At 38.9% G+C, this 26213-nt stretch overlaps 1 protein-coding gene and 1 non-coding gene across 2 annotated transcripts in view; one reads left to right on the top strand and one right to left on the bottom strand.

The window, feature by feature from the left end:
* CDK14 (cyclin dependent kinase 14) overlaps positions 1-26213 on the top strand; it is a 591864-nt gene that overhangs the window by 5108 nt on the left and 560543 nt on the right. Inside the window, exon 2 of the mRNA XM_025378501.1 lies at positions 2399-2430. Coding sequence (XP_025234286.1) covers positions 2399-2430 — 32 coding nt within the window. The remainder of the gene's footprint in view (positions 1-2398; positions 2431-26213) is intronic.
* LOC112621977 lies at positions 5432-5536 on the bottom strand. Its single transcript, XR_003118895.1, has one exon. It is a non-coding gene; the product is annotated as a small nucleolar RNA U13 (small nucleolar RNA).

Here is a 26213-nt window from a genome sequence, read left to right as displayed (position 1 = left end):
AGTGGCGCAATCTTGGCTCACTGCAACCTCTGCCTCCCAGGCTCATGTGATCCTCCCACCTCAGCCTCCCGAATAGCTGGAACCACAGGACACCACCTCAATGCCTGGCTCATTTTATGTATGTATGTATGTATGTGTGTATGTATGTATTTGGTATTGGTTTTGTAGAGATGGGGTTTCCCCCTGTTGCCCAGGCTGGTCTCAAACTCCTGAGCTCAGGCGATCCATCCGCCTCAGCCTTCCAAAGTGCTGGGATTACAGGCGTGAGCCACTGCACCTGGTGGGGTAGTATCAACTGTAGTTAAAAAGAACCACTGGATGCTTTGCTTAAGAAAACACATGGCTAAATTTCCAGAACTTTTATAAGGTCCAAAATAAAGACAGTATATTTAAAAGTTTGTGCCGTGAATTACAAGTTTACTGCTGTAGCTTTGCATCTTGCATGGCAACCACATAGTGCGTGTGTTCCATTAATCTTTGTTAAATGAGCTAGGTATGAGGCTGTATGGTAATTTGCTTATGTTGGACTTTGTATGTGAAATCAATGGGCTATTAATTTCTTATTCCAAAGAATTTTGTTTTTCAGATGGAGCAACTTGTCTATATTTAGAATTACATTACTAATGTTTTTTAAAGGACTCATTAGTCAAGTATGTTAATTAAAGGACACGCCTTGGGTTGAGGGAGTAGACAGTATAGTAATATTGTTGACTGGTATTTATACAGAGCCTTGTAGCTTAGAAGTTAAATTCTAGTGAAAACGCAGTCATTAGAAGTTAGCTGGGAACTTAATATGGTTCTTTCAAAACAGATTATTTTAGATTTAATGTAGGTTATTTTAGATTTAATGTAGGTTAAGTTAAATACATAATTAAAACATGTGCAAGTAATTGAATGCAAGATAAGCCATTCACAACAAAGGACTGTCTTTTTATTTTCCATTCATTTTCAGAAGAAATGGTTATCCAATAAAGAAAGATTAGTTTATTAGGCAAAAGGGAAAAATAAGAAACTTTTAGAAACATTTTATTTCCCTCAGCCTACCTGCATCCATCCCTTAATTCACCACAGTCACATTCTTGAAAACACAAATATATGAAACAGAGAAAATAACCTTTTCACGAGTGTTAGAGTATGTATCCTAAGCTTTTCTATGATAGCTTCAGTTTAGGCACATTACTTTTCTCAGAGCTTAATTGCCAGAATAATTTGCTTTTCATTGCTTTTGTCAGAACAAAGCTTTCCAAGTAATAGCTACCCAAGTGCTTCTATCCAGACTAAATCAGGTTTAAAGCAGCAAACACCTATGCACAGTTCTGTAAATTTGAAACATTTCTCCAGCTAGTAAGATAAATTAGCTATTTAATGCATTCTTCTTAATATGAAACATTCTAAGTAATTGTAAAATGTAAGGAACTAGATGTTTGCCAACTGTAGGTGAAATTCTTCTCTTTCTATGTTGGGTGAAAAAATTCCAGTTCTAAAGCTATGGACAGTCATATGATAGTGGTCCCGCAAGATTATAATACTGTATTTTTACTGTACATTTTTCTATGTTTAGATACACAAATACTTGCCATTGTGTTACAGTTGCCTACAGTTTTCAGTACAGTAACATGCTGTATAGGTTTGTAGCCTAGGAGTAATAGGCTATACCATATAGCCTAGGTATGTAGTAGGTGATACCATCTAGGTTTGTATAAGTACACTCTGTGACATTTGCACAATGAAATTGCCTAACGGTGCATTTCTCAGAATGTATCCCAGTTGTTAAGTGACACATGACCATATTTAAAATAAATTTGAAGTATTTGCTGGTTCCTATAAAATATTCTGAATGTATTTTCATTTGAAATACTTTGTTATGAAATTTATCATGTTGAAATGTTTAAATTATGTCTCTCACTCTGCAATGCTTATTTTAACAGGCTTAGTCTTTCATCAACATATCTACTCTTTACTCAGTATGAAAGTGTCATTCAGGGCTCTATGCAAAGTAGGTGTCATCCTAACAATTGGTGATATCGTCTCAAAACCCAGGAGTTTAAGGGGAAATTTCTTCAAGATTACTTTGTGATTCTTTTATACTTTCATTAAAACATGTTCCAACTAAAGAAGACATAGGGAGCAGTTATGTGTGCTTCTTTCTTAGATCTGGGAGGATAGTTCTATTTGTGTATTTATGAAAAATATTTCAAAAAGATTCATGCTGTGCAGTTCTCTCTCTTTCATTTGCAGTTTTCGTATTTGTATCATAACATTGTTATTCAGGTTTGGGTACAATTTACTTTCTGAAATGAAAACACCATACTGCCTTGTTTTCTTTTTCTGTTTTCTATAACTTAGTCTCTTTGGAATTTTTCATAATAACTGTTTCCTTTTCCTTCTTATTTTATAGCTTTGAAGAAAGATGACACCACCTTTGATGAGGTAGGTTACATTTCTTCATCTAATGTTAGTACCAGGTAGTCAGTAGGTGCCAGCTTTGTACTTAGAAACAGAAAAAAATGCCTTTAAAACACACACACAAGATGACATCTGTTTATTTCATTGCATTATGATATTTTCAAATTTTAAAATAATCGTTCAAATGAGTTTTGGTAGCAAGTAACAGAAATATGTCTTTTTCAATTAATAAACTAATTAGAAGACACATGCAGGCCTTTGTGTTGTTGCCTTCTTGCTGGTGGTAGTGCTTTAGACATGCAGCGTGATGTATGTGCTTAAGGCAAGTCTGGAACTGTTGGTAAGTTGGGCACCATGGCTCCTTGCAGACCTCAGCTGAATCAGGGTGTGATGTGTTGTTGATGCCATATATTGTCTGTCAGTCTCCCAAAGGAGAAGGTGACTTTTCATGTTCTGGTTTTCCTATTCTTTGTATATCAGATCTGTCTTGATCTATTTGCCACAAAGCAGTATAAAATACTGTTCAAGTAAGGCAGAGAGTTCATGTGTAATTAATAGCATCCTGAATGTGATTTTAAAATTGCAATCATTCCTGAATTTTTGTAGTTACAGTGGGAATCACTAGAGAAATAATGAATGTTTACAAAATGTTTTCACAGTGCTAAAGAGTGAAGTGTTTCGTTGTAACCATCGTGAGCCACACTCGTTGATCTGTGTTGTAAACTGGGCCACATGTATATATAGCTTGTGTTTGTTTGTTTGTTTGTTTGTTTGAGATGGAGTCTTGCTCTGTTGACCAGGCTGGAGTGTAGTGGCATGATTCCGGCTCTCTGCAAGCTCCGCCTCCTGGGTTCACGCCGTTTTCCTGCCTCAGCCTCCCGAGTAACTGAGACTACAGGTGCCCACCACCACACCCGGCTAATTTTCTGTATTTTTAGTAGAGGCGGTGTTTCACCATGATAACCAGGATAGTCTCGATCTCCTGACCTTGTGATCCACCCGCCTTGGCCTCCCAAAGTGCTGGGATTACAGGTGTGAGCCACTGCACCCGGCCTACATTGTGTTTTTGTATAGGAACATGGGTGTTATCTATACAGTGTGCTTACTCTAAGGCCTGATGAAAGCATAAATTAGTTTGGTTTGGTGGTTTGTTTTAATAGTTACATATTCCATGAAATATGCTACCTGGCTTCCCTCTGCTGCAGTACTTCAGTGAGGAAAGGGCATTTGTGCTCATGGAAAGTCCCTTTGGCCATGTGGCTGGCTGTGGTGCATGGCAGGTCTGCTCAGGGAGAACCTGCTCCAGGCTGGGATTTCTGGATGGGGCCAGCGTCATTTGGCTGATACGGTCTGCTGCTTCATCTGCTGCACCTGTTCTCTTTTTCCTGGGCTGAGCTTTACAAACCTGTGTGTCCCTGGACTCTGAAGCAACTTTCCCTGCCAACGTTCCTGTGACATCCTCTACAAAACTTAATTCTTGTAGACTTGAAGCAATAGAGGAGTCTTTTCTTCTCCCTTCATAGTGTGCAATAGTGGAGTTTTCCTCTAAACCTGTATTTCTGGAATTTCTGTAGTGTTGTTATTGAGATGTTTTTCAGGAGAGTGTTTTCTTTCTTTTCGGGAGAAATCAATATGAGAATATTTGGCACCATTTTTCTCTTTGTAAAGAAAGTTTCCCCTCTAATTATGGCGATAATTTAAGCTTACATAAAAAAAAAGAGAAATAAGGAAAAGGAGAAAGAAAAAAATCTCATAAATCCTGTTACCCCGATACAACAACTGTTGAATGTTCTTGCTGCTTTCCCCGTGTTTTGAAAAAGCAGCCCATTATTATATCCTGCTTTTTTCTTTGGTACAATAACATTATATTTTCCCATGTTTTTACAAACTCTTCCTAATAATCATTAGGAATTTTGAAAACCTTTTTTCTTGCTTAAACACTATTGTTAGTGATTAGCTTTAAAAAACACCTGAGGCTGGTAACTGCTCCCTCTCTCTGTTATTCTGAAACCTCTGCATAGTCAAAGGTTTGGAGTTTGTAACTTGGGTCAAAATCATCCTTAGGTTTTGCAAAGTGGTTTCCTTCCTCTGCCACAAGAGATTGGTAACTATCACAAATCAGTAAATCACAGAATGCTCGACTTGGAAGATCCATTGGAAATAATAATTTTCCCACTCCATCATTTCACAGATAAAGAAATTGAGATCCAGAAGGGGCAGGTAATTTCCAGCTAATGAAGGAAAGACTCAAGGCCAGAAAAGCTTGGGAGATAGTAGTAATGAAGCCATGCTGGGTTATAATTCCTAATTCAACTATCCCCTGTTTGGGCGTTTGACTTATTCATTTCATATCCTTTGTAAAATAGAGATAATAATAGTATCTTCCCTTTAAGGTAGTTGAGAGAATGAAATAAGCTAACGCACATAAAGGTTTCAGAATAATGGCTCACAAAAAGGGAATATCTCATAATTGGTGTTATCTTCATTGCCTTCATGATCATCATCATCAATGCTCTCACTCTGACATCCACCTTCTGTAGTTGGAAGGGCTACAGAGTAGATGGAAGGATTAAAAATGAAGAATTACAGCTATGAGGAAAGTTAATTTCAGATATTCCTCTTAACATTTCACATAAAGCTTCATGTGATGACTTGCATATTAAAACTGAGAAAGTATTATCTAAAGCCCACCGTTGTTTAGATTCCACATGGGGATGATTGCATTCAAGTTTTTAATCCCTGGGTGTGTTGCACATAGTTAACATTCAGTAAGTATCTATTGAATGCGAGTAAATATCTATTGTAGAGGAGTAGAGAGAGTGATGAATTAGGTGTCAGGTAGTGTGGATTCTCATCTGCCACTTTCTAGTTATTTGGGCAGGTCGTTTAACTTACCCTGGCCTCGACATTCTCATTTGTAAAATCAGTTGAACTGTGATCTTCAGGTTGCCTCTTAGCTCTAAATGTAGGATTCTAAATAATGTAACAACCAACATAAGATTACAACTTCTTTTTCATGTTTTCATGTCAGACAGGTAATGTGCTGACCTTGTAATAAGGTTTGAGGGAGGCACGTCTTACACATGAGGTGAAACCCTAGTCATCACGCTTATGAACTATACAAAAGGATCAAAATGACAACTTTATCACATCAGAAAAAAGCACTGAAACTCTGGTTGTGTACATAGGAACTGAGTTTTCTGTGATCATTTTCAGATTATAATGGTAGAAATTTTCTTGAACGCTTATTTTTCTCTTTCTCTTTCTCTCTCCTGGAGCTGAGGGACTCTACAGTCCGTTGGAATCAATTCAGATTTGAGTCTTAAAACTTTGAGGTTGGGTCAGCTTCTTAGGTATGCAATAAGGTGTGGCAACTCTCCTTATTCAGTATTTATGAGCTGGAGGGCTCCTTATCTCAAGGAGTGGCCTCTTCCAGAGAGTGCCTGAGCAGGAGTTTGGTAGCAACTCCCTGATTCATGTAGAGGATGCTTCTAGAGTGTGTGTCAAATGTTTGACCTTGAACACAGGAGAAAAAGAAATACAGACTTACTTAATCATAGACTGAAATGCCCAAACCAGACTGGAATTATATTCAGGAACTATGCTTGTTGTAAACTGGGCTGTGTTTGTGTGCTCATGCATGTGCTTGTGTGTGTGTTTATATTGAACAGTTTGGAATTATTGAAGCCTTCAGGTATTTACAATAAGCAAACAATAGGGAATTTTGCTGAAGCCGGTCATAGTTGGAGACGGAACATTCTATGAATGATCATTTTGTTTTTCATTTCATTATTTGGTCCCTGACTACAATATTAGTCATTTGATGTTCTGTGGGCTAAATCTGCACGTTTTACTTGGATGGACTAATCATTTCTAAAGACATCCCAAGTAAAATTTTATTAGTTTCAGTCCTTTTCCCCTCCCAACTTCTCGATGTTTGGAAGGGTTTGGCATAGTACTCGGCCATAATGAAGGGGCTGAATAATTATTGGAGAAACACATGGTTAAGCTAGATTGAAGATGAAAGAAGATTGGTATTTTGTGTCATAGTTTTTAGTGGACATGATGTTTCCGGTGACATTGTGATGAGAGTCTTGCGTAAAGCATCAACTTCATATCTGTGAAATGACTGCAGAACTTTCCAAATGTCTTTTTACCTTTTGTCTCCAATAAATGCCCAGACCATGTCCTTAAGTGGCCCCATTTTTCCTGAAGTGATGAACAATAACTACACTATGACTTCTGGTGAATTTTTGAATTTTATTTTTGATTTAATGATTTATTTTAGAATATTAATGATACCTAATATATGAAAGGTCAGAAAATACAGATAATCTCCACCAGTGTAAAATTACCACACATAAAACCTTTTGAACTTTGGAGACAAAAGCTCTAATTAAGTGTATATGTATGTGTATGGAAATAGTTGGAAATGGTGATAGCTACAGCAATTCATGAATTGTTCTCATGGGTAGATTAAAAGGTTAACTCATGCAGTTCTGCTTTATCCCTCTGTTTTTTAGCTTTGATGATTTCCAGAACAAAGTATTGACTCTGCCTGGCTCTTTGGTGAGAAATGCAAAATTTTTAGCAATTGGAATAAACCTTTGAAATGCAGAGAATTTCATATGTTTATGGCATATAATCCAGATAATTAAGCACTTAGTTTGTTTTATAAAAATGGGTGATCATGTATGAGTTTTCTCATTCTTCTCTGCTTTGGTCAGTTATTTTATGTTTGTGAGGTAGAAGGCTGCCAGCACTTATTTTGTCATTTTCCAGCTATTTTATTTTTTCAAATCCTAGGAAAATGTGTACAAAGCATATAAAATTTAAAAAAGTTCTACATCTGGTCTGTGAGTGCCCCAAGCACATTTTTATAGGGTTTCTTGCTTACTTTACATTTAATATAACAATTCTGTTAGTTAGAGACTGTGTATATTGATCTTAGCTTCTAGTCCATGTCCCTCTTTGTTATTTTATATAAAGGTATAATACCAGAGCTAATAAAGGTGGTAGTTCTTATTATTACTATTATTATTTTTTGAGACATGGTGTCCCTTGGTCATCCAGGTTGGAGTACAGTGGTGCCATCATGGCTCACTGCAGCCTCCACCTCCAAGGCCCAGCCTATCCTCCCACCTCAGCCTTCTAAGTAGCTGGGACCACAGGCATATGCCACCACCTGGCTAATTTTTTAGTTTTTGTAGAGATGGAGTCTCACCATGTTGTTCATGCTGGTCTCGAAGGCCTGGTCTCAGGTAATCCTCCCATGTCAGCCTCCTAGTGTTGGGATTACAGTTGTGAGCCACCACATCCAGCCATGCAGTGATTTTTATGAGAACCAGAATCGAGGGATGATATGGTTTGGATCGTGTCCCTGCCAAATCTCATGTTGGAGGTGGGGCCTGGTGGGAGGTGATTGGATCATGGGGGTGGATCCTTCATGAATGGTTTAGAACCATCCCCTTGGTGCTGTTCTGGTGATAGTGAGGGAATTCTTGTGAGACCTGCTTGTTTAAAAGTGTGTAGCACCTCCCCCTTTGCTCTCTTGCTCTTGGCTTCTGCCATGTAAGAAGCTGGCTCTGCCTTTGCCTACTGCCATGATTGGAAGCTTCCTGAGGCCTCCTTGGAAGCAGAAGTCACTAGGATTCCTATACATCCTGCATGTCTGAGCCAATTCAACCTCATTTCTTTATAAATTACCTGGTCTTGGGTATTTCTTCATAGCAATGTGAAAATGGACTAGTATAAGTGGTTAGATACAAATATGATTTGTGGATATTTCTGGTCATTCTTTTCCATTTATTGAGCATGGTGGAAGCTGGTTCACTCTTTTCTCTACCCTGTCACCAGCAGGGGGTGTCTCAGTGTCCATATGGATGATGTATACTCTGTAATACAACATTCTAGCATTCCTGACTTTCTCATCTCATACCTGCTTTACCCTTATTTGGTTTCTGCAGGAGCTGCATCTTACTGGGACTGTCCTAGGTTTAAAATATTAAATCCCACTAACAATCTTTCCTGTTTAGCTCTTTTACTGCTGATGTATTCCCTGTATCTCTTCTTTGCTGGCTTCCAGTTTCTAGATGATCCCTTCTCTGCCTGTCCCATCCCATTCTCATAGTCCACAACCCATCCTCCCCCTTTAGTTCCTTTCCTGTTCACTCAGGGTACATCACTGTCTTGCCAGTATCCTTAATGGCCTTACCCCTTTGTACTTCATTTGTAATATATGCTGCCAGCCCTTGATTTTGACCTGGCATCTTTTCCTATCTTACCTAGTGGCTGCCAAGAGCTGCTTGAGGAAATCACTCTGTAAATAAATTTATCATTTCCATCCTTAGCTGGAACGTCAGGCAACTGTGGACCATCTTGCATTTGTGTCCTTATGCCGCTGACTTGTTTCCTGCTGAACTCTTTTCACTCACCGTAAGCCTTTTTGCAACCCTCCTCCACCCTTTCTTCTTTTAGTAGAAGGCTTTCTCTCTGTTAGTTTCCTAGGGCTACCCTAGCAAAGTACCACAAACTGGGTAACTTAAATAACAGAATTTTTATTGTCTCACAGTTCTGGGGACCAGAAGTCTGACATTAAATGGTAGCAGAGTTGGTTCTTTCAGAGGACTGTTAGAGAAGGATCCATTCGAGGCCTCTCCCCTTAGCTCTAGATGACCACCGTCTCTCTGTATCTTTTTACATTGTTTTCCCTTAATGCATCTCTGTCTATCTAAATTTCCCCTTTTTACAAGGATATAAGTCATATTAGATTAGGGGCTCACCCTACTTCAGTATGACCTCCTCTTAATTTAATTACATCTGTACGAACCCCTTTTCAAAATAAGATCACTTTAGAAGATACTGGGGATTAAGACTTTGACATGAATTTTTGGTGGACACAATTCAACTTGTAACACCCACTAACTTCTAAGAGCTCTTAATACCATTAGGTGTTCACTCTGTTAACACCCTGCCCATTCATGTACCCTTATTTGCTCCAGTCTTACCTCCTTTTTTCTCCATCGATCTCAGGGTTTTGTCCTTTGTTTTGTTCCAGGCTAGTTCTTCCTCCTGTCTTCTCAATTCCTTTCCCTCCTTTCTACTCCAGAAGCTTACATAATTGATTATTTTCTTTCTTTTCTATGTTTTCTTCCCTCTCCTTTTAATAGATACTTTCACCGTAGGCTCTGAACATGCTTAAGTCTTCCCCATCTCATCCATAACTTCAGCCTTCTGTCCTCTGTGATCAGTTGTCATGCTCTGGTTGAGTGGTTGGTGTACACTTGATGTCAGTGTAGCTACTCAGCTTTCTATTCTAACCTTCACATCCAGATGTCCAGCTGCCAGCTAGAGGTTTCTGCCTCTGTGTCTCACAGTCACCTCGATCTTAGCACATATTATTAATTCTTGTATTTCCCCAAACATGCACCTTCTCTTGTTCCTGTCTCTGCTGTTGGCTCTACCAGCCACATGATTTTCCAAACTAAAAACTTGATGCTATCCTAACTTTTTCTCCAACCCCACATCCAGGTGTTGGCTTGGTTTTTGTTCCTTGCTGTCATATCCATTCCCACTGCTGATGTGCACTTTCAGCCTCGTCATCTGTTCCTGGACAGGGAGTAGTTGTATAACTGACTTCCCTGCCTACGACTTGCCTCCCACTCCAACAGAATGATAGGTCTGAAATACAAATTTGCTGTTCCCCTGCTTACTACTTTAAAAGGTGCAGGTTTAACTCCGAACTCCTGGCTTATCTTTCAAGGCCTTTCACGATCTATCTCTTTCCTACCTTTTGACTCTTATCAAACAGTTATCTTTATTTATTTATTTATTTATTTATTTATTTATTTATTTATTGAGATGGAGTCTCACTCTGTCGCCCAGGCTGGAGTGCAATGGCGCGACCTTGGCTCACTGCAACCTCCACCTCCAGGGTTCAAGTGATTCTCTTGCCTCAGCCTCCCAAGTGGCTGGGATTACAGACGCCCGCCACAATGCCCAGCTAACTTTTGTATTTTTAGTAGAGATGGGGTTTCACCAGGTTGGCCAGGTTGGTTCCGAACTCCAGACCTCAGATGATCCACCCATCTCGGCCTCCCAAAGTGCTGGAATTACAGACATGAGCCACCGCACCCAGCTTCAAACAGTTATCTTTTATTTTTGTGACTTTATTATCATTGCAGCTGCTGGCATCTCAGCTCAGAACCTTTTCACTTTTACCTACTTTAGTTCAATAAACTCTTCATTGGTATCACTGCTCCATCTTATTCCTCCACTCAGCCTTCCCGAAATATCTTTCTTGTCATAGTACTCACCTATTCAAAGATTCATATATCAAGTGATGTTTATTTTATGTCATGCTGGATGTGGTCTCAGCCTGACTCTTGATCTAGTTCAGCCTCACAGGCATTTATGGGTTGACCGTCTCTCAGCATCTTACAGGGCTGGGCCTGGGTAGAGATTCAATCTCACTCTCTCTTATCGTAAGATTTTATAGACCAGGTGCGGTGGCTCATGCCTGTAATCCCAGCACTATGGGAGGCTGAGACAGGTGGATCATTTGAGGTCAGGAGTTTGAGACCAGCCTGGCCAACACGCTGAAACCCTGTCTCTACCAAAAATATAAAAATTAGCCAGGTGTGGTGGTGGGCACCTGTAATCCCAGCTACTCAGGAGGCTGAGGCAGGAGAATCGCCTGAACCCTGGAGGCGGAAGTTGCAGTGAGCTGAGATTGTACCACTGCAGTCCAGTCTGGGGGATAGAGTGAGACTCCATCTCAAAAAAAAGAAAAAGAAAGAAAAGATTTTATATTACTTTCTGTCCTGTTTTATTTTCACTATGGTCATGTCTGCCAGTCCTAGATGCTATGAAACTATTCTATGCAAGAGGTCTAAAAGTTAGACTGTTCTTTAATTATGCCAGTAATCCAGGAAGTCATTATATTTCAAATTCAACATTTTAGATAGCTGAAAAAGACCATCACTACCTCCTTAATTCTCTCATTGGAAATTTAGTTTTAATTTTCTGATGCTTAAAACTTTCTGTGCTTCAGTTTTTTCCTTTTTATAAGTGTTTGATCATATTTACCATCTCCCTAATGATGGTAGACATAATTATCGTAATTAGGTCTAGTCCCAGACAGTGGCTCAAATGTCTGGTTAGTACTGTAAAGATTCAGAGAGGAAGTACATGTCTGTCACAAAGTGTAAGATGTATGACATTTGGGAGAATTAGTCACATTCAATTTGTAATTCTCAAAAGGCAGAATGTTACAGAAATGGAAAACATGAGTAGTGTCCTCTTTCCATCGTGAGCACCCTGCATCCTGGTGGCAGGCTGTATAGCCTGTAGGAAGTCTCTGCTGTAAGAGTGGTTAGTGTTCCCTCTTGGGCAGTGCTCTGATTTGCATGTTTGAATTCATTTGTTGAAAGCTGACCTTTGGGCCAGGCCTGGTGGCAATCCCAGCACCTTGGGAGAGATCACTTGAGGTCAGGAGTTTGAGACCAGCCTGGTCAACATAGTGAACCCTGTGTCTACTAAAAATACAAAAATTAGCTGGGCGTGGTGGCGGGTGCCCGTAGTCCCAGCTGCTTGGGAGGCTGAGGCAGGAGAATTGCTTGAACCTGGGAGGCAGAGGTTGCAGTGAGCTGAGATCGTGCCACTGGACACCAGCCTGGGTGACAGAGCAGGACTCTGTCTCAAAAAAAAAAAAAAAAAAAAGATGACGATGACCCTGACCTTTGATGTAGAAAGTCTTTCTGTACAGCCTAACTACTCTATTTTCTTCAACAAATGCAAAATGGGCTCAGCTGCAGTATACTATGCCTATTTTCCTTCTGACTGGAATTTGAGCCATTAATTTAGAAATCTTTATATTACTGGGTTGTGATTGAGATGGCTTCTCCTATTCAGAACCATAGCAATCATTGAAATCAGTGAGGCCAAGGTGGGTCAGAGTTTTCTCAGGATTGGACCATAGATTCCAGTGCTGAGTGTTTGAGACAAATTTTTTATAGTCCCAAACACTCTTTTTTTTTTTTTTTTTTTTTTTTGAGGTGGAGTTTCGCTCTTGTTGCCCAAGCTGGAGTGCAGTGGTGTGATCTTGGGTCACTGCAACCTCTGCTTCCTGGGTTCAAGTGATTCTCCTGCCTCAGCCTCCCAAGTAGCTGGGATTGCAGGCATGCGCCACCCGCCTTGCTAATTTTGTATTTTTCGTAGAGACAGTGTTTCACCATGTTGGTCAGGCTGATCTCAAACTCCTGACCTCAAGTGATCCACCCGCCTTGGCTTCCCAAAGTGCTGGAATTACAGGCATAAGCCACCGTCCCCAGCCTAGTTCCAAACACTCTTAACTCTTATTATTCTTGCTGTCATGAAATTTATAAAAGGCATAATTACAAGATATTGGAACCAGCAGTTTGCTTTCAGTTTTGCAAGCTCAATTTCTTCAGGACTCATCAGTGTCTTAAAGGAGCTCTTTCATCATTTTAAGGGAATGATTGAAGTAATATTTACTTTTCCCTTTTGAATCTATTGTATTTTCAGTGTGTAAAGTTCTGGTTATTTTTCCAATTTACTATTTATTTTTTAAGTTTTCCTTCTTTCTTAGTAACTTTTAGTTTTCTTAAATTTCTTTTTAAAATCAATTTTTTAAAAAATAATAAAAGAGATGGCATCTCGTTATATTGCCCAGGCTGGTCTTGAGCTCCTGGGCTCAAGCAGGCCACCAGTTTCAGCCTCTCAAAATGCTAGAATTACAAACATGAGCCACCCTACCTGGCTGTCTTTTAGTTTTACTTTATTAACTCTTTTGATACGAACTGTTCTTTGTTTTGGGCATATGAGCCTGGGAATTTTCTTAAAATTAATTAATTAATTAATTTTGCCTTGGTAACTTTATTGTGACCTGAGTGTTGCATGAGCATCCTAAACTTAGGCTGGGGACATGGAAAATTATTTTACAGTGGTTTTAGGAAAAAGCCAGGTATTAGCAAAATATTATAAGATTCTGAAATCATCTGCAAATATGGCATGTCTTATAGTGCAACATTATATGATTAATTTTTTAATACAGAAATTAATGGTTTTCTTGCTTTTCAATAGCTACTCTAAATTCTGTGATACTGATGAATCTTATGTGTATAAGGAATGTGTTGAAAAAATAATTTAAGGTTTTTATGACCCATATAGTCATAATACAGTAGAAAAAAAGTTTTCAATCTGTGCTTTTATACCTAGATGAAAATGCATCAGGCAAGTACTTATTTGAACTTTCACTGATTAAAAATACCTTTCTCCAGTCTTGCAAGTTATACTTTGAAAGACATTTGGAATTGCATAGAGAACCCAGGGAGTCCTGGATTCTACAATTCTGTGTGCTCTTTTGTGTTTTCTCAGTCTCTGGCTACCCTCATGTAAGATGTCTATAATGAAGTGTGGTATTTAGAATAAAACTATGATGTTTTTCAGAGTTTGGGAATTATTCTAGTCTAGCAGATCTTGAACATGTTATAATTCTGTGTTCTGATCAGCTGAAATATTGAAGTATGTAAATACTTTTCTTTAAAAAATGAGTATGTTGAAGTCAGTCTTTCAATTATGTTTTGATGTATTTTTTTTGAGTGGGAAGGAAGGGGACTGTGTTGCAGTTAGGAATTTGACTTATTTCAGATTTGCCCATGGGAATGTGCCAAATATGAAATTATAACCTATGGCATATCTCTTGGATAACTTAGTTGTCTTGGATTATTAGTTTTTCTATTTTAATGGTTTTTCAAAAAAGGAGATTGCACCCATTCTGTAAAGCAGTGATGGGCTGTGGTAGAGGTGGAGGGTGAGAGTTTTCTAAGTGCTCCTTAAAGATTTTGGTGCAGGCCTCTTCACTTCCCCTATCAAAATATTCACACACCTTGAAAATTTTGCTGCTGTAGTTAGCAAGGGTTATTCTTGGGGGTGTGTCATATCCCTCAAATGAGTTCAGAGTTTGAGAGCCTTTCTTTTAAAATACCTGTTGCTGAATTATTAGGAGTTGAAGATGGATATTGCTACAATAATATGCAATCTTATTTTTTTGGAACAGCTCTTGGTTTTAGATAATGCTTTCTGATTTTTGATTCAGAAAATACAGTCATCTTAGTCCTATAATTGTGTATTTATTAATATCAAATTCATAATCCAGAAATTTTAGCCAAAAGAAAAACTAAAGCAGTGATACAGAAATATCTAACAAAGAAACCGGTAAGTAAGCATTATTCTACAACAGAGAAAAATGAGTGAGAATAACTTATGGTTACTTTTGATTTGAATGAAAACATTTTTTATTAAAACATACAGGTAAAGAAGAGATATGTTAGTTACAGTTTTTCAGGACATGAATTACAAATTCTTTTGTGTCATAGGTGTTCGTTTATTTTAAATCTTCAGCTATATAGCTCTCTTTGTATTGTCTTCAAGTGAATAGGATGGAGAATGTCCTGCAGTGCTTGATTCTCTTCTCTTAAAAGGCAGACTATTTAATCTTACAAATGAGCATCCTTGGGTCATTACATATTGGGGTTCAGGTGTGGAAAAGGCTTGGTAACATATGGCTTGTCCCCAGATGCCCTAATTGAGTTCAAAACTTTCCCCAAGAGGTTTGCATTACTTTATCTAAATGATGTGTTACATGTGCAACACAAAAGGTGTTTTAGTCATGAAAGGAAAAAAAAATGTGTACTTGCAAGATACAATGCAAATTGTACAGTGTGCATTGCACTAATTTCTATGTAGTTATTAGAAGATAAAAAAGATTAAAAACCCGTAAAAGTCACATTAATTGGATGACCACAGTTTTGGATGACTCACTTTGATGATCTTCAGCATTCCCTTTAGTTCCCTTATATCATCATCATACATATATATATGTATGATGATGATATATATATATACGTGTGTGTGTGTGTGCATGTATATCTATACACACATTTTCCTCCGTTTTGATTATTTTTTTTCAGGCAAGATGGTTAGGCATATTAAACTCAACGGTGGACTTTTTTCAGCTTCAAAACCTTACCTCTTATCACAATTATGTGTTTCATTGAGTAAGTTTAATATTTGCTATTAAGAAAAGTAATTATGTTCATGGCAGAACATGTATAAAATAAAAATTGCTATTTTACAGTGAAACAGCCATTGTATGTAGTGTATGCTCTCAGTTTTGTAAGATTGTAAGTATCCCCTCTGCGTGGGGAAAACATTTGAAAAAAAGGAAATGCAACAAATGGATAATGGGGAAATTGGGGTTTATTGAAATTGTGACTTGCTCAGAGTCCCTCAGCTAGAAGGTGGTTTAATCTAGTATTCTAACGTAGTCTCTCTGCATCCAAAGTGTATGTGTGTAACTGGGCTGCCTCCCAGGAGAAGGGAGAAAAGGGCGAAATAACATCTAGGCGCTACTACTACAGGCGCAGCTTATGGTTGGGAAAACAAAGTTCTCACAAAGAAACAACTGATTTTGGTAGTAATTCTAGCAGATGAATGGTTTTTCCTAAAAAAGGCCTAAGAGTAAGTGAACCTTAAAGATTCCTGCTGTAGATCTATGCCATTTTTGAACCGAGTTACACGCATTTTACAGAGAGGAAACTGAGACCCGGGGAGATTAAATCATTGTTACTAAATAATGTCGCATGGTTGATTTGTTGTTGTGAAATCAAGGGGGTTTCTCTGCTGAATTACTCTTTACGTTTTAGATTTCAGTTTCAAGGTTACATTAAAACTAAGCTTGTATTGCCATTTTTATCTGGATTTACGTGGGGAGTGGGTGGTGGATTGTTTGGTGAGATGTAAACTTGATCCTTCTGGTAGTAATTTGTTTAGTAAAAATTTCCTGCTAAACGTGAGGGCTCTGTAGTCCATGAAGATTATGGAAGGTTAACTGTTGGTTGAGGTACCATGGACCACCTTGTGATAGGCAGACTGGTTTGAGCTGGAAGGCATGATGAGAAAACTGCTGTGTTTTTACTAGCATGTTCCAAAAAAAGTGTCAGAACATCTTTCAATGGGTGTAAATTGCCTTCATTGAATGAGGCAAATGGTTAATATCGAACAGAAAATGTCAGATAATAAATTCATTCATTTTCTTCGAGTCCTGAATATATACACTTGGATTATTAGCTTGTACATGTGAAGCCATTCTAGCTTCATTTTTAATTCATATTATGACAGCTAAAATCTTTGTGAAGATTAAAAGTATAGAGGAAACAGGTTTTTAATATTTACATCTTAGAAAGATGAAGACTTTAGGTGGGTATAGGGAGAAACACTCAATACTTTGGATTCGTTTTAATTGGTAGAGTGAGTGCTAAGAAAAGGGATAGACCAATTTTTTCTTTCTTTCTCTCCTTTTCCTTTACATAAACATAAAATGCTTCCAATTCACTGGATTTTCTTCTGTGCTTCCAGTATCATTGCATTTTCTTCTTTCCCTTTTCTTTGTTCTTTCTGAAAATACCTTGCTTTTGGTGGTTTAGTTGCCAGCCACTGGGCTCCACCTTGCCCTGAACCCTCTCATGACCCAGGCTCTGGGTCCAGTGAATGACCTTTTGGTTGCCTTTGCCATCTTTGTGCCAGACATAATACTTTTCTGATGCGCGACTGGTGCAGGCAAGGGAAGAAGAATGGGGAAGTCTCAGGCAGGAGTTAAGAGATGTTTTATAATGATTGGCCGTGTTCTGCTATTAGAGCACAGAATTATGGCTCCTAAAAAAAGACTTGGCCTTTCTGATGCTCCCCACTACATTTAATGGACTAGTTCTGCCAGTATTTACATTGTTTGATTTACTTTATCTTCCCTTTTTACCATCAGTTGAGTTGGAGAGATTTGAGGACACATACAGAAAGAGTGATTTAAGATCCTTTCTGATCCCATTTGGACTCAGAAGTAGGAGAATTTGTGTCTTATTGTGTCTTTTTCTTTTGCTTTTTGATGAGAAGGAGCAGGGAAGTAAAAATCTCAAGAGAGCAGAATCAGTTTTCCGGTCACCAAGCTCATTAAGTTAATATTTACTTTTTAAATGAATGTATTTGCCAGCCCTTCCCACTGTTTGTTTGGGAAGCGTTTAACATACATTTGAGAGCCTCTAACTAGTTTCTACCTCCATTGGGTATTTCACCTCTCAGACTGGTGGTAGTGAGTGTGACGTGTGGATCCCAGTTGGAACATCTATTTCTGTCACTTCAATATTACATTTATGTTGAGAGTAAAGGAAGGGAAAGAAATAAAGCTAAGGCAATTTTTCCCTGTTTTTCTGTGTCTACTGCACAACGTTGATTGAATGATATTTAACATCTCTAGTGCTTTTAAACCCATTTCAAATAACACAGTTGACACATATGCAGGGGTTTCAGGAAACTGGACATTTAAATAAAAGATGCAGCCTGAAAACTCAAAGATTACATTTGAAAATCTCTTTCCAGTATTCCATAAAATGATTTTAACAGTCTTTTTTGTCTCTTGATACCTGTAACTTTCTAGATGAAAGCTGTTATTTTTCTTTAGGCCTCAGATGAGTATTTCTTCACTATTAAAAATTTTAATGAACATAAAATACTGATTACTTTAACTTCTCTAAATATTTAATAACCACGGTCTTCAGGTACATTGTATAGTAATTTCTGTTAGTTTTTTAAAGCTTGCCATGTGAGAGATTTGACCATTATGTTTAGTTATTTGAAGGCTGTTTTGGGGAATGTAAAAATTGATACTGAAGGAAAAAAAGAACTGGGTGCGGTGGCTCACACCTGTAATCCCAGCATTTTGGAAGGACGAGGTGGGTGCATTGCTTGAGGCCGGGAGTTTGAGATCAGCCTGGCCAACATGGTGGAACCCTGTCTCTACTAAAAATACAAAAATTAGCCAGTGTGGGGGCCCAAGCCCGTAGCCCCAGCTACTTGGGAGGCTGAAGCAGGAGAATTGCTTGAACCCGGGAGACAGAGGTTGCAGTGAGCAGAGATTGTGACACTGCACTCCAGCCTGGGTGACAGAGCAAGACTTTTGAAACAACAACAACAAAAACAGAGAGGAGTATGACTATTCATGATCTAGTTGACATCCCCTTGCTGTTATAAGTATGTATATTAAATGTTTCTGTAATGTATATCCTACAGGATGATGTATCAGTGTGTAGTATTTTTGTCTAGTTGGCAGCCTGAGAAATATCTGTGAACTTTGAGTGGGACATCTGCCACTTCAAGGATCAGCAAGGCACAGACAAGCCACAGGAATTATTAACTCAACAAATTATTAGCTTATCAAATTAATTATCTAATTTACTCCGTTGACTGGGCTGGGTATTTTTCTTTGAGTTTTCTTTTCTTTTTGGTGGATCGATTGATTGGCACTGGCATGTCAGGGGCAGTGACAATGCTGTTTCTAGCTGAAACTCTGTGCTCTCCAGACTGCAGTGAGTGACGCTTCTCCGCCTGAACAACCTCAGAATCTGGGTGTGGGTGGAAAGTGCAAGAGCACTGGAATCTCCTCCACCCATCTTCCAGCTTGTCACCATGTCCACATTAATAATCTGTGTGAGGCCGCCTAGTAGTCTCCTTTTCCTTATCTGTACAACAGAGGTAACCATCTCCGCCTGGCAAAATCATAAAAACTAATAAGATAATGCTTGTAATTCCTGTAAAGGGTCTTGGCACAGAGCAGGCACCACTGTTTCATAGAGCTGGGCTGTGCCCCGCAAAGCATCGGCACATGCAGCGTGGTACCGCATGTGACATTTGGGCCATCCTCCACACAAGTCCTCACATCTGTGGGCACAAGCTGTGGGGCACATGAAGCCTCCTGGCTTTATGATGGGAACACCAGCAATCTAATTTTAGGAACCTCCACATTTTAAAGAGGGGGAAACTGAGTCTGTAAAGTCCAAATTTAGGCTTCCTCCTGTTGTTGCCCCACTTCTGCCCATCACAGTGGCCTTGCCATGACCACATGTTAGTGGATCTGGCAGAAGGGAATGCCCACTGGTGGGGTTTGTATGCCAGGTGGTTTTTGTTGGATGGGATTTTGCATCCCACAAGACAGTCAGGGGCTCTGCATATGTGAGCACTACTAACTCATGTTTTAGAATGAAACAGTGTTCACATATGTCACATCTACAGTGTGCATCTGGTCACAGGATTTCCAGAAGGTCTATGATGATTACCCCAGATATGGAGGGAGGGAGAATTTTCCTGTACCTCCTCATTTTTGGGTTGGTGCCTCCCCAGAGGTTCTCCTGATTCTACTTGGTTCCCTTTCTTGTTTGCCTGCTTTTGTAATGGCACGTGTTTATTGTCTGGCAGGGGAAGCCCCTTTGTCTCTACTCCATGTGTCGTGTGTTCATGTGTTGAATAACTGGTACATTTTCTCCATTGTAGACACTTATCAAAGTCTTGGGACCTGTTGTCTGAGCAGATGTTCACATCCTTAAAATACTCTATTCCCCCTACAAGACGGTGTAAGGTTCCTGAGGGCAGAAACAGCATTTCTACCTCTCTCTAAATCTCATTCATTCAGAACAGTCCTTTGCACCTAGTAGATGCTGAATAAAAGTTGCTTGAGAGAATAAACAGATAATACTTTTGGAGTCTTTTAGGTGAATTTGTTGTCATAATTCAGTCCTCCCTTCCCCTTCCCCTTCCCCTCCCTTTCCCTTTCCCCTCCCCTTCCCTTTCCCATTCCCCTCCCCTTCCTTTCCTCCCTCCCCTCCCCTCCCCTCCCCTTCCCTTCGCCATAGGAATTCACCAACTGTTTATTCATGGGGATGGGATTTATCTTAAATGTTTTTTCCTGGAGGGACCTTATTTAATTTTCCCGGTAATGTTGGCACTATTATTTCTGTTTTTACAGATGGGGAAACGGAAGTTTAGAGAAGTTAAGCAACTAGCACAGGGTCACAGGGCTAGTGAAACTCCAGAAGTGGTGATGACCCAGACAGGGCCCTCATACCAGCTTAAGTAGCAGCTGGAGAGACCTGCTGGATTGTTGGCCTTTCAAAGGGAACATTGAAAGTTTCTTGCATTTGGTGATGATTGGGTTACATTTACTAGAATTGTATAACTTTTAAGTTGCAAATTAATGCTAAAAGTGTATTAGGGTAGCCCTAGGCTGTGGGACTAATTGAGAAATGAAGTACAATGGAAGTGCTGCAAGCAAATGGGTTTTCCTGCTTAGAGTAGGTACTTACTATTAATCCTGCAGCATTTGCTTTAAGGAGTTGGAGTCTTTCTTATCTAATTAAAAAGTACAGGTCAGATGTTGAGTGTTGTCAATAATTTAGCGCCTGCATCTTTTTGTCCCTGTTGTTTGTTTGGAAACTACAATTTGGAATCTTCTGTGCACATTTTAAAAAATAAATGACTGTGTGGTAATATTTTTGCTTAGTAAATGTATGCATTATCATTTTGAGCTTAGGAGTTTTCTGTACTTTTCTTGAAACCTTTGTTAATAGAAAAACTGTCAATCTAGTGCAGTGATCTTTCCCTGAAGTCCTCAGCATTCAATTGGGTATAAAAGTTGTGATACCAGAGCACATGTTTTGAGGTTAATCCTATTCATATTTTTGGTTTTCTTTTTCATTCCCAAGATATATAAAAATGACGAACATTTGAGATTGCACATTAGTGCATTGGATTTTTATCTGGGGTGGTCCCTTCTCTAAGTGGGTAGTGGGAGTGTGGGAAGGTGAAGCAATACCTACTAACCTTACTCGTGATTTGGGAGCTTGATTATCCTTTTTCCAAACATCCTAAGTAAAGACTGCCCTGACTGTGTTTTTACTGAGAGCTCTTCCTGTCATTCTGGGTAGTTTATGCTCTTTATTTACTTTGTGTAAGGAAATTCCTTCTTTACTGTCCCATCTTATCTTAGATCAAAGTTTCTACCCAGGGACCCTACTTAAAAAGTATTGTCTGAGACTGCATGTGTTTTCTTTCTTTTTTTTAGCACTCTGAGATTTTGCTCCATCTGCACTCTCTGGTTTTCCTTCCTTCTATTTATGGCAATTGTGTAATGAATATTCATAGTTTCCATTATTAATGTAATAGCATGCCATTTGTCAGCTCTCTGGCTTTCTCGTATTTTTTTTTAATATATATATATATTTTAAAAATTATTTTTATTTATTTTAAAATTTTTGTTGTCTTTGTCTTCCGTAATCTTTTTTCTTTCTAGAGTTTGTGATCATGTGTTTTTCTTCTAACCCAGACATATGTGTAGGTCTAAAACTGCACAGTGCAGGATGTCAAATGGCTTAAAAGGATTTCTGCTGTGACTGAAAGAGTGGATCTGTGCCCTTCTGAGGGTGTAGGCTGACCACATGAATACCAATAATTAGACATCTTTTATTTTAAGAGATGGGCAGCTGTTTCCTTAGTTGAATTTGGAGATCTTTAGTTATTTTGCTTTCTTTAAAGGGCTTTTCTCTGTATATATGCATCTCTTTGGCAAGGTTGATGGAAGACTGGGAGACTGGCATGGCAATAGTGGGAAAGACGGAAGGGAAAAAAAGCACAACTGAAAAGGAAAACCTAAAGTGTTCTGAATATTAGATTTTAAGGTATTAGGTTTTTTTTTTAAGTTTTCTTTTTCAATTTATTAAAAAGTAGAATATGTAAGTATTGTGAATATCAGTTTATTTTTCAGTGATTTTAAGGTAAAATTTTCACCATCTCACACTTGATCAGAAAGTCTAGCAATTAACTTTCCCCTTGAGCATCCTGAGCCATCCCTCAGAGATTTGATTAGGATGGCAGTTACAGTGGTGATAATGCCTTCCTGGAGTTTTCAAGCCTTTTATTTAAATCAGTGCTTATTATCCCTCACTGTTGTTTTAAGACACAGCTCCTGAACCTGAAAGTCCAGTGAAGATTTCATCTGGAAGGTTGGGTTACTGGGTGTGTGGGTTTAGAGGCACAGACTGCTGTCTTCCTCTTTGTCATCATCAGAAGCCCTGAAACCCCTTCTCATGCTTGCTAAGATTAGGCAGGAGTGTCACTGCATATTTATAACATATTTTATAGGGCTTCATAGTTTACAAAACAGTTTCATATGGTATTTCAGTGAATTTTTGCAACAAAACAGCCCTGTGAAGGAGTGGACATATAGTTTCATCTGTTTTGTAGAGGTGGAAATTGTACTCAGGGAAGGTAAGTGCTGTTCCCCAGGCCACAGTCTTCTGTTCTCACAGTGGAGCTTTGTCTGGGACTCAGGTTTCATGCCCTCTCACCCTCCCCTTATTCTGCTTCTCCTGAAAAGGTCAGGATTTAAGGACATTGCATTCAGCATCAGATTAGGGGAGGTATGTGACCTAGAAACACTAGTGATACGGATTTCAAAAAGGTAGTTATTTATTCTACTTCATAAGATTAATGACAAATAATGAGTCACTTTATAATTTATCTATTCAGACAAACGCATTTTGTTCTCTGTGTTCTTTCTGTGTTCTAGATTTATGGACCCGAATGCTTAATTTTACATAGCAGTGAAAAACATAAATCCTATTTTGTATTCTTTAGGTGCCTCAAGAGCCAACAGCTCAAACTGTGGAGGCAGTATTGGCAGTTTGGCTAAGAGGAAAGAGAGAAGTGGCTAGCAACCATCCACCTGAGAATAGGAGAAAATGAGATATTTCTGACAGCATTACAAACTGGAGCAGAGGTTTGGTGATAACAGGAAGCTGCTTATGAGAAGGATTTAGCATTAGATATGGATTTGAAACTCTGCCCCACCACTTAGTAGCTTTGTTACCATGAACAGACAGTTGCTTAATCTCCCTGAGCTTCAGCGTCCTCATCTGTGAGTGAAGGCTGTGAGGCAGTCTCATATATTATAAGGCGATAAGTCAGGATGCTGGAACGAGCTGCCCGGTGTCATAAACCTGTAGTCAGTCATAGCCAGGCTCCAGCACGCCTTGGCTGTGTGATACTTAACATCTCCATGCCTCAGCTTCCTCATCTCAAACAGGAGGATTCTAATAATACTTAGCTCATAGGATTGATAGGATCACCACAGTTTCCAAACATGTAAAACATTTAAAACAGTGAATGGCTCATAGTAAATTCTCTACTAAAAGTTAATTGTGTCTGGGCACAGTGGCTCATAATCTCAGTGCTTTGGGAGATCGAGGAAGGAGGATTGCTTGAGACAAGCCTGGGCAATACAACAAGACCCCAGTTCTAAAAAATAAAAAAAACCTGGCCAGGTGTGGTGACACACGCCTGTTGTCCTAGCTCCTCAGGAGGCTGAGGCAGGAGGATGGTTTGAGTGCAAGGCTAAAGTGAGGTGCACTGGCTTCACTGCCCTCCAGCCGGGGCAACATAGGGAGACTCTGTCTCTAAAAGAAGTTATTTTTAAGTGGAATAAGTTAGGGTGGTACTTGCCACATACATTAAGCTTTCAGTAGACTAGTTTCTTCCTCCCCTATTTAGATGTTTTGAGGTTAAGCCTAATGAAAGCAATTCAAAAACCACTAAAATACAATTATTTTAATATTTGCATCACATTTAATTCATGTAACTATTGATCTCTTACACCTTGGACATTCATTTTTTAAATGTAGTATTTTAAAATGTAATATTTTTGCACTATTAATCACTTAAAATATTGCGTTATATCATGTCTAGGAAATTCATTATAGGCCTTTCTAAGAGAGAAGGCTTTGTGATAAAAGCCAGCTGCCTAGACATTTCCACCCTCCTCACCCATCCCCCAGCAGGCTACAGAAGCAGCAGGCTGGCAGAGGTCCAGATTTCCTAAGTGATGGGATTGTTCCCGGGGCCAGGAATGAGAGGAATCTGCCTAGATTGGAGATGGCTTTAGCTACTTTGCTTTGCTTCATACTCATAGTCTTATTCCCAAACTAAATCTGACCCAGCACCATTTTCCGTTATTGGAGATGTTTTAACACTGTGTGTGGAGGTCTTGCTATTTAAACAATGATTTCTGAATCCACTTTTTAATCCCATGGGAGCTTTTCTGTTTTTTTCTTTGTACTATGGAAGAACTATGAGTTAATTTTAATTTGTAGTTACACCTCTGCAAACCAATACAGTCTTTCTGTGACTTCCACTGGTAGCGCCGTTCTTGATCTGAGGCAACTTTACTATTGGGATTGTGGTTTTACTTTCCCATTTACTTAGAGGCGGGAAGGTTTAGTTGTTTAAATGCCTTAGACCAGGAAATTATTGGCTTTTGTCAGTGGAATTTGTTTATCTTTTCCACCCCTACATTCCTAGGCTGTGAGAGAACTGGTCATCACTGTGATTGCTCTTCAGTTTTTATCAGTTCCTCCCCCAGTGCTATTTTTATTAAATACTTGATGTTTCTCTCTTCTTTGGGTATAAATTTAGAGACCCTTAGGCAGACATTTCTGAAAGGGCTCTCTTACTCAGCTGCTGTTAAAATGAAAAGATCAATACTGCCAAGCACCTCTTTTTGTTTGGCTACCTCCAAAATTCATGTTTTCTGCAGTTACTCTCTAGGATTATCTGTAGATTATCTGTAGATTATCTGTAATTTCTATAATTTATAGATTGTAATCTAAACTGAAGATTGCTGCATGTATAATTCTAATGAGCTTCTTGACCAGCACTGTTCAGTAGATACATAATGCAAACTTCATGTCATTAAAATTTTTCTTGTAGTTACGTTAAAAAAGTTAAAGAAGCTGGGTGTTGTGGCTCAGCCCTGTAATCCTAGGTCTTTCAGAGGCTAAGGTGGGAGGATGGCTTGAGGCCAGGAGTTGGAGACCAGCCTGGGCAATATAGTGAGACCTCATCTCTACAAAAAAAAAAAAAAAAAGTAAAAGAACCAGATGACTTTACTTTTATTAAAAATAAATTTATCAAAAATATACTTTACTTTTATAAAAAATATAATTTGGACATAAAAATTATTATTGAGATATTTTACTCTTTTTGTATTGCTTTAAAAATCTGCTTGTGTACTTTATTATATATCTCAGTTTAGACTAGCCACATTTCAGGGGCTCATTAGCCACATGTGGCTAGTGGCTACTTTATTGGTCAGCACAGATTTTTTTTTTTTGACAGGGTTTCCTTTTTTGCCCAGGTTGGTGTGCAGTGGTACAATCACGGCTCACTGTAGCCTCACCCTCCCAAGCTCAAGTGATTTTCCCACCTCAGCCTCCCAAGTAGCTGTGATTACAGGTGCATGCCACCACACCTGGCTAAGTTTTAAACATTTTTTGTAGAGGCAGAGGTCTCACTGTGTCTCCCAGGCTGGACTCAAACTCCTGGGCTCAAGCAATCCTCCTGTTTTGGCCTCCCAAAGTGCTGGGATTACAGGTATGAGCCACTGTGCCTGGCTAGCACAGATCTTTACTGTAACTTTTCTTCTTACTATAAAAGGCATTGTGTTGTACTGGCAATTATTTTCCCATCAAAGTGGCCTAGAAAAGAGACATGAATCTGGCCTCATGTCTTTGCTCATAATTAACACATTTCTAGAGAGATTTCCTTTGTTAGAAGAACAAATTGTGGGATTAATGATCTCAAAACGTGAATTCAACTGTAGCACCTAAATAGCAGGCCGAATTATTGACCAATACTGATAAAAATTGCTTTGTCTTATGGCAGGAGTAGCAGTCAGGACAAGACTCAACATTTAGCAAAATCCATGGAGGCATTCTCCCACATAGGAGCCGTGCAACTCAGTTGTATGCTCCTAAAATCTACTGCAAAGCTGTCAATGCTTTTTGTTTGTGATTAGCACTTCTTTTTTTTTTTTTCTTCTCAATTATTATTATTTTTTGAGACAGGGTCTT

The sequence above is a fragment of the Theropithecus gelada genome, chromosome 3 (assembly GCF_003255815.1).
Source record: "Theropithecus gelada isolate Dixy chromosome 3, Tgel_1.0, whole genome shotgun sequence".
Classification (NCBI taxonomy): Eukaryota; Metazoa; Chordata; class Mammalia; order Primates; family Cercopithecidae; genus Theropithecus; species Theropithecus gelada.
Note: the sequence above shows the minus strand (reverse complement) of the source record. Positions and strands in the feature narration are given on the sequence as shown.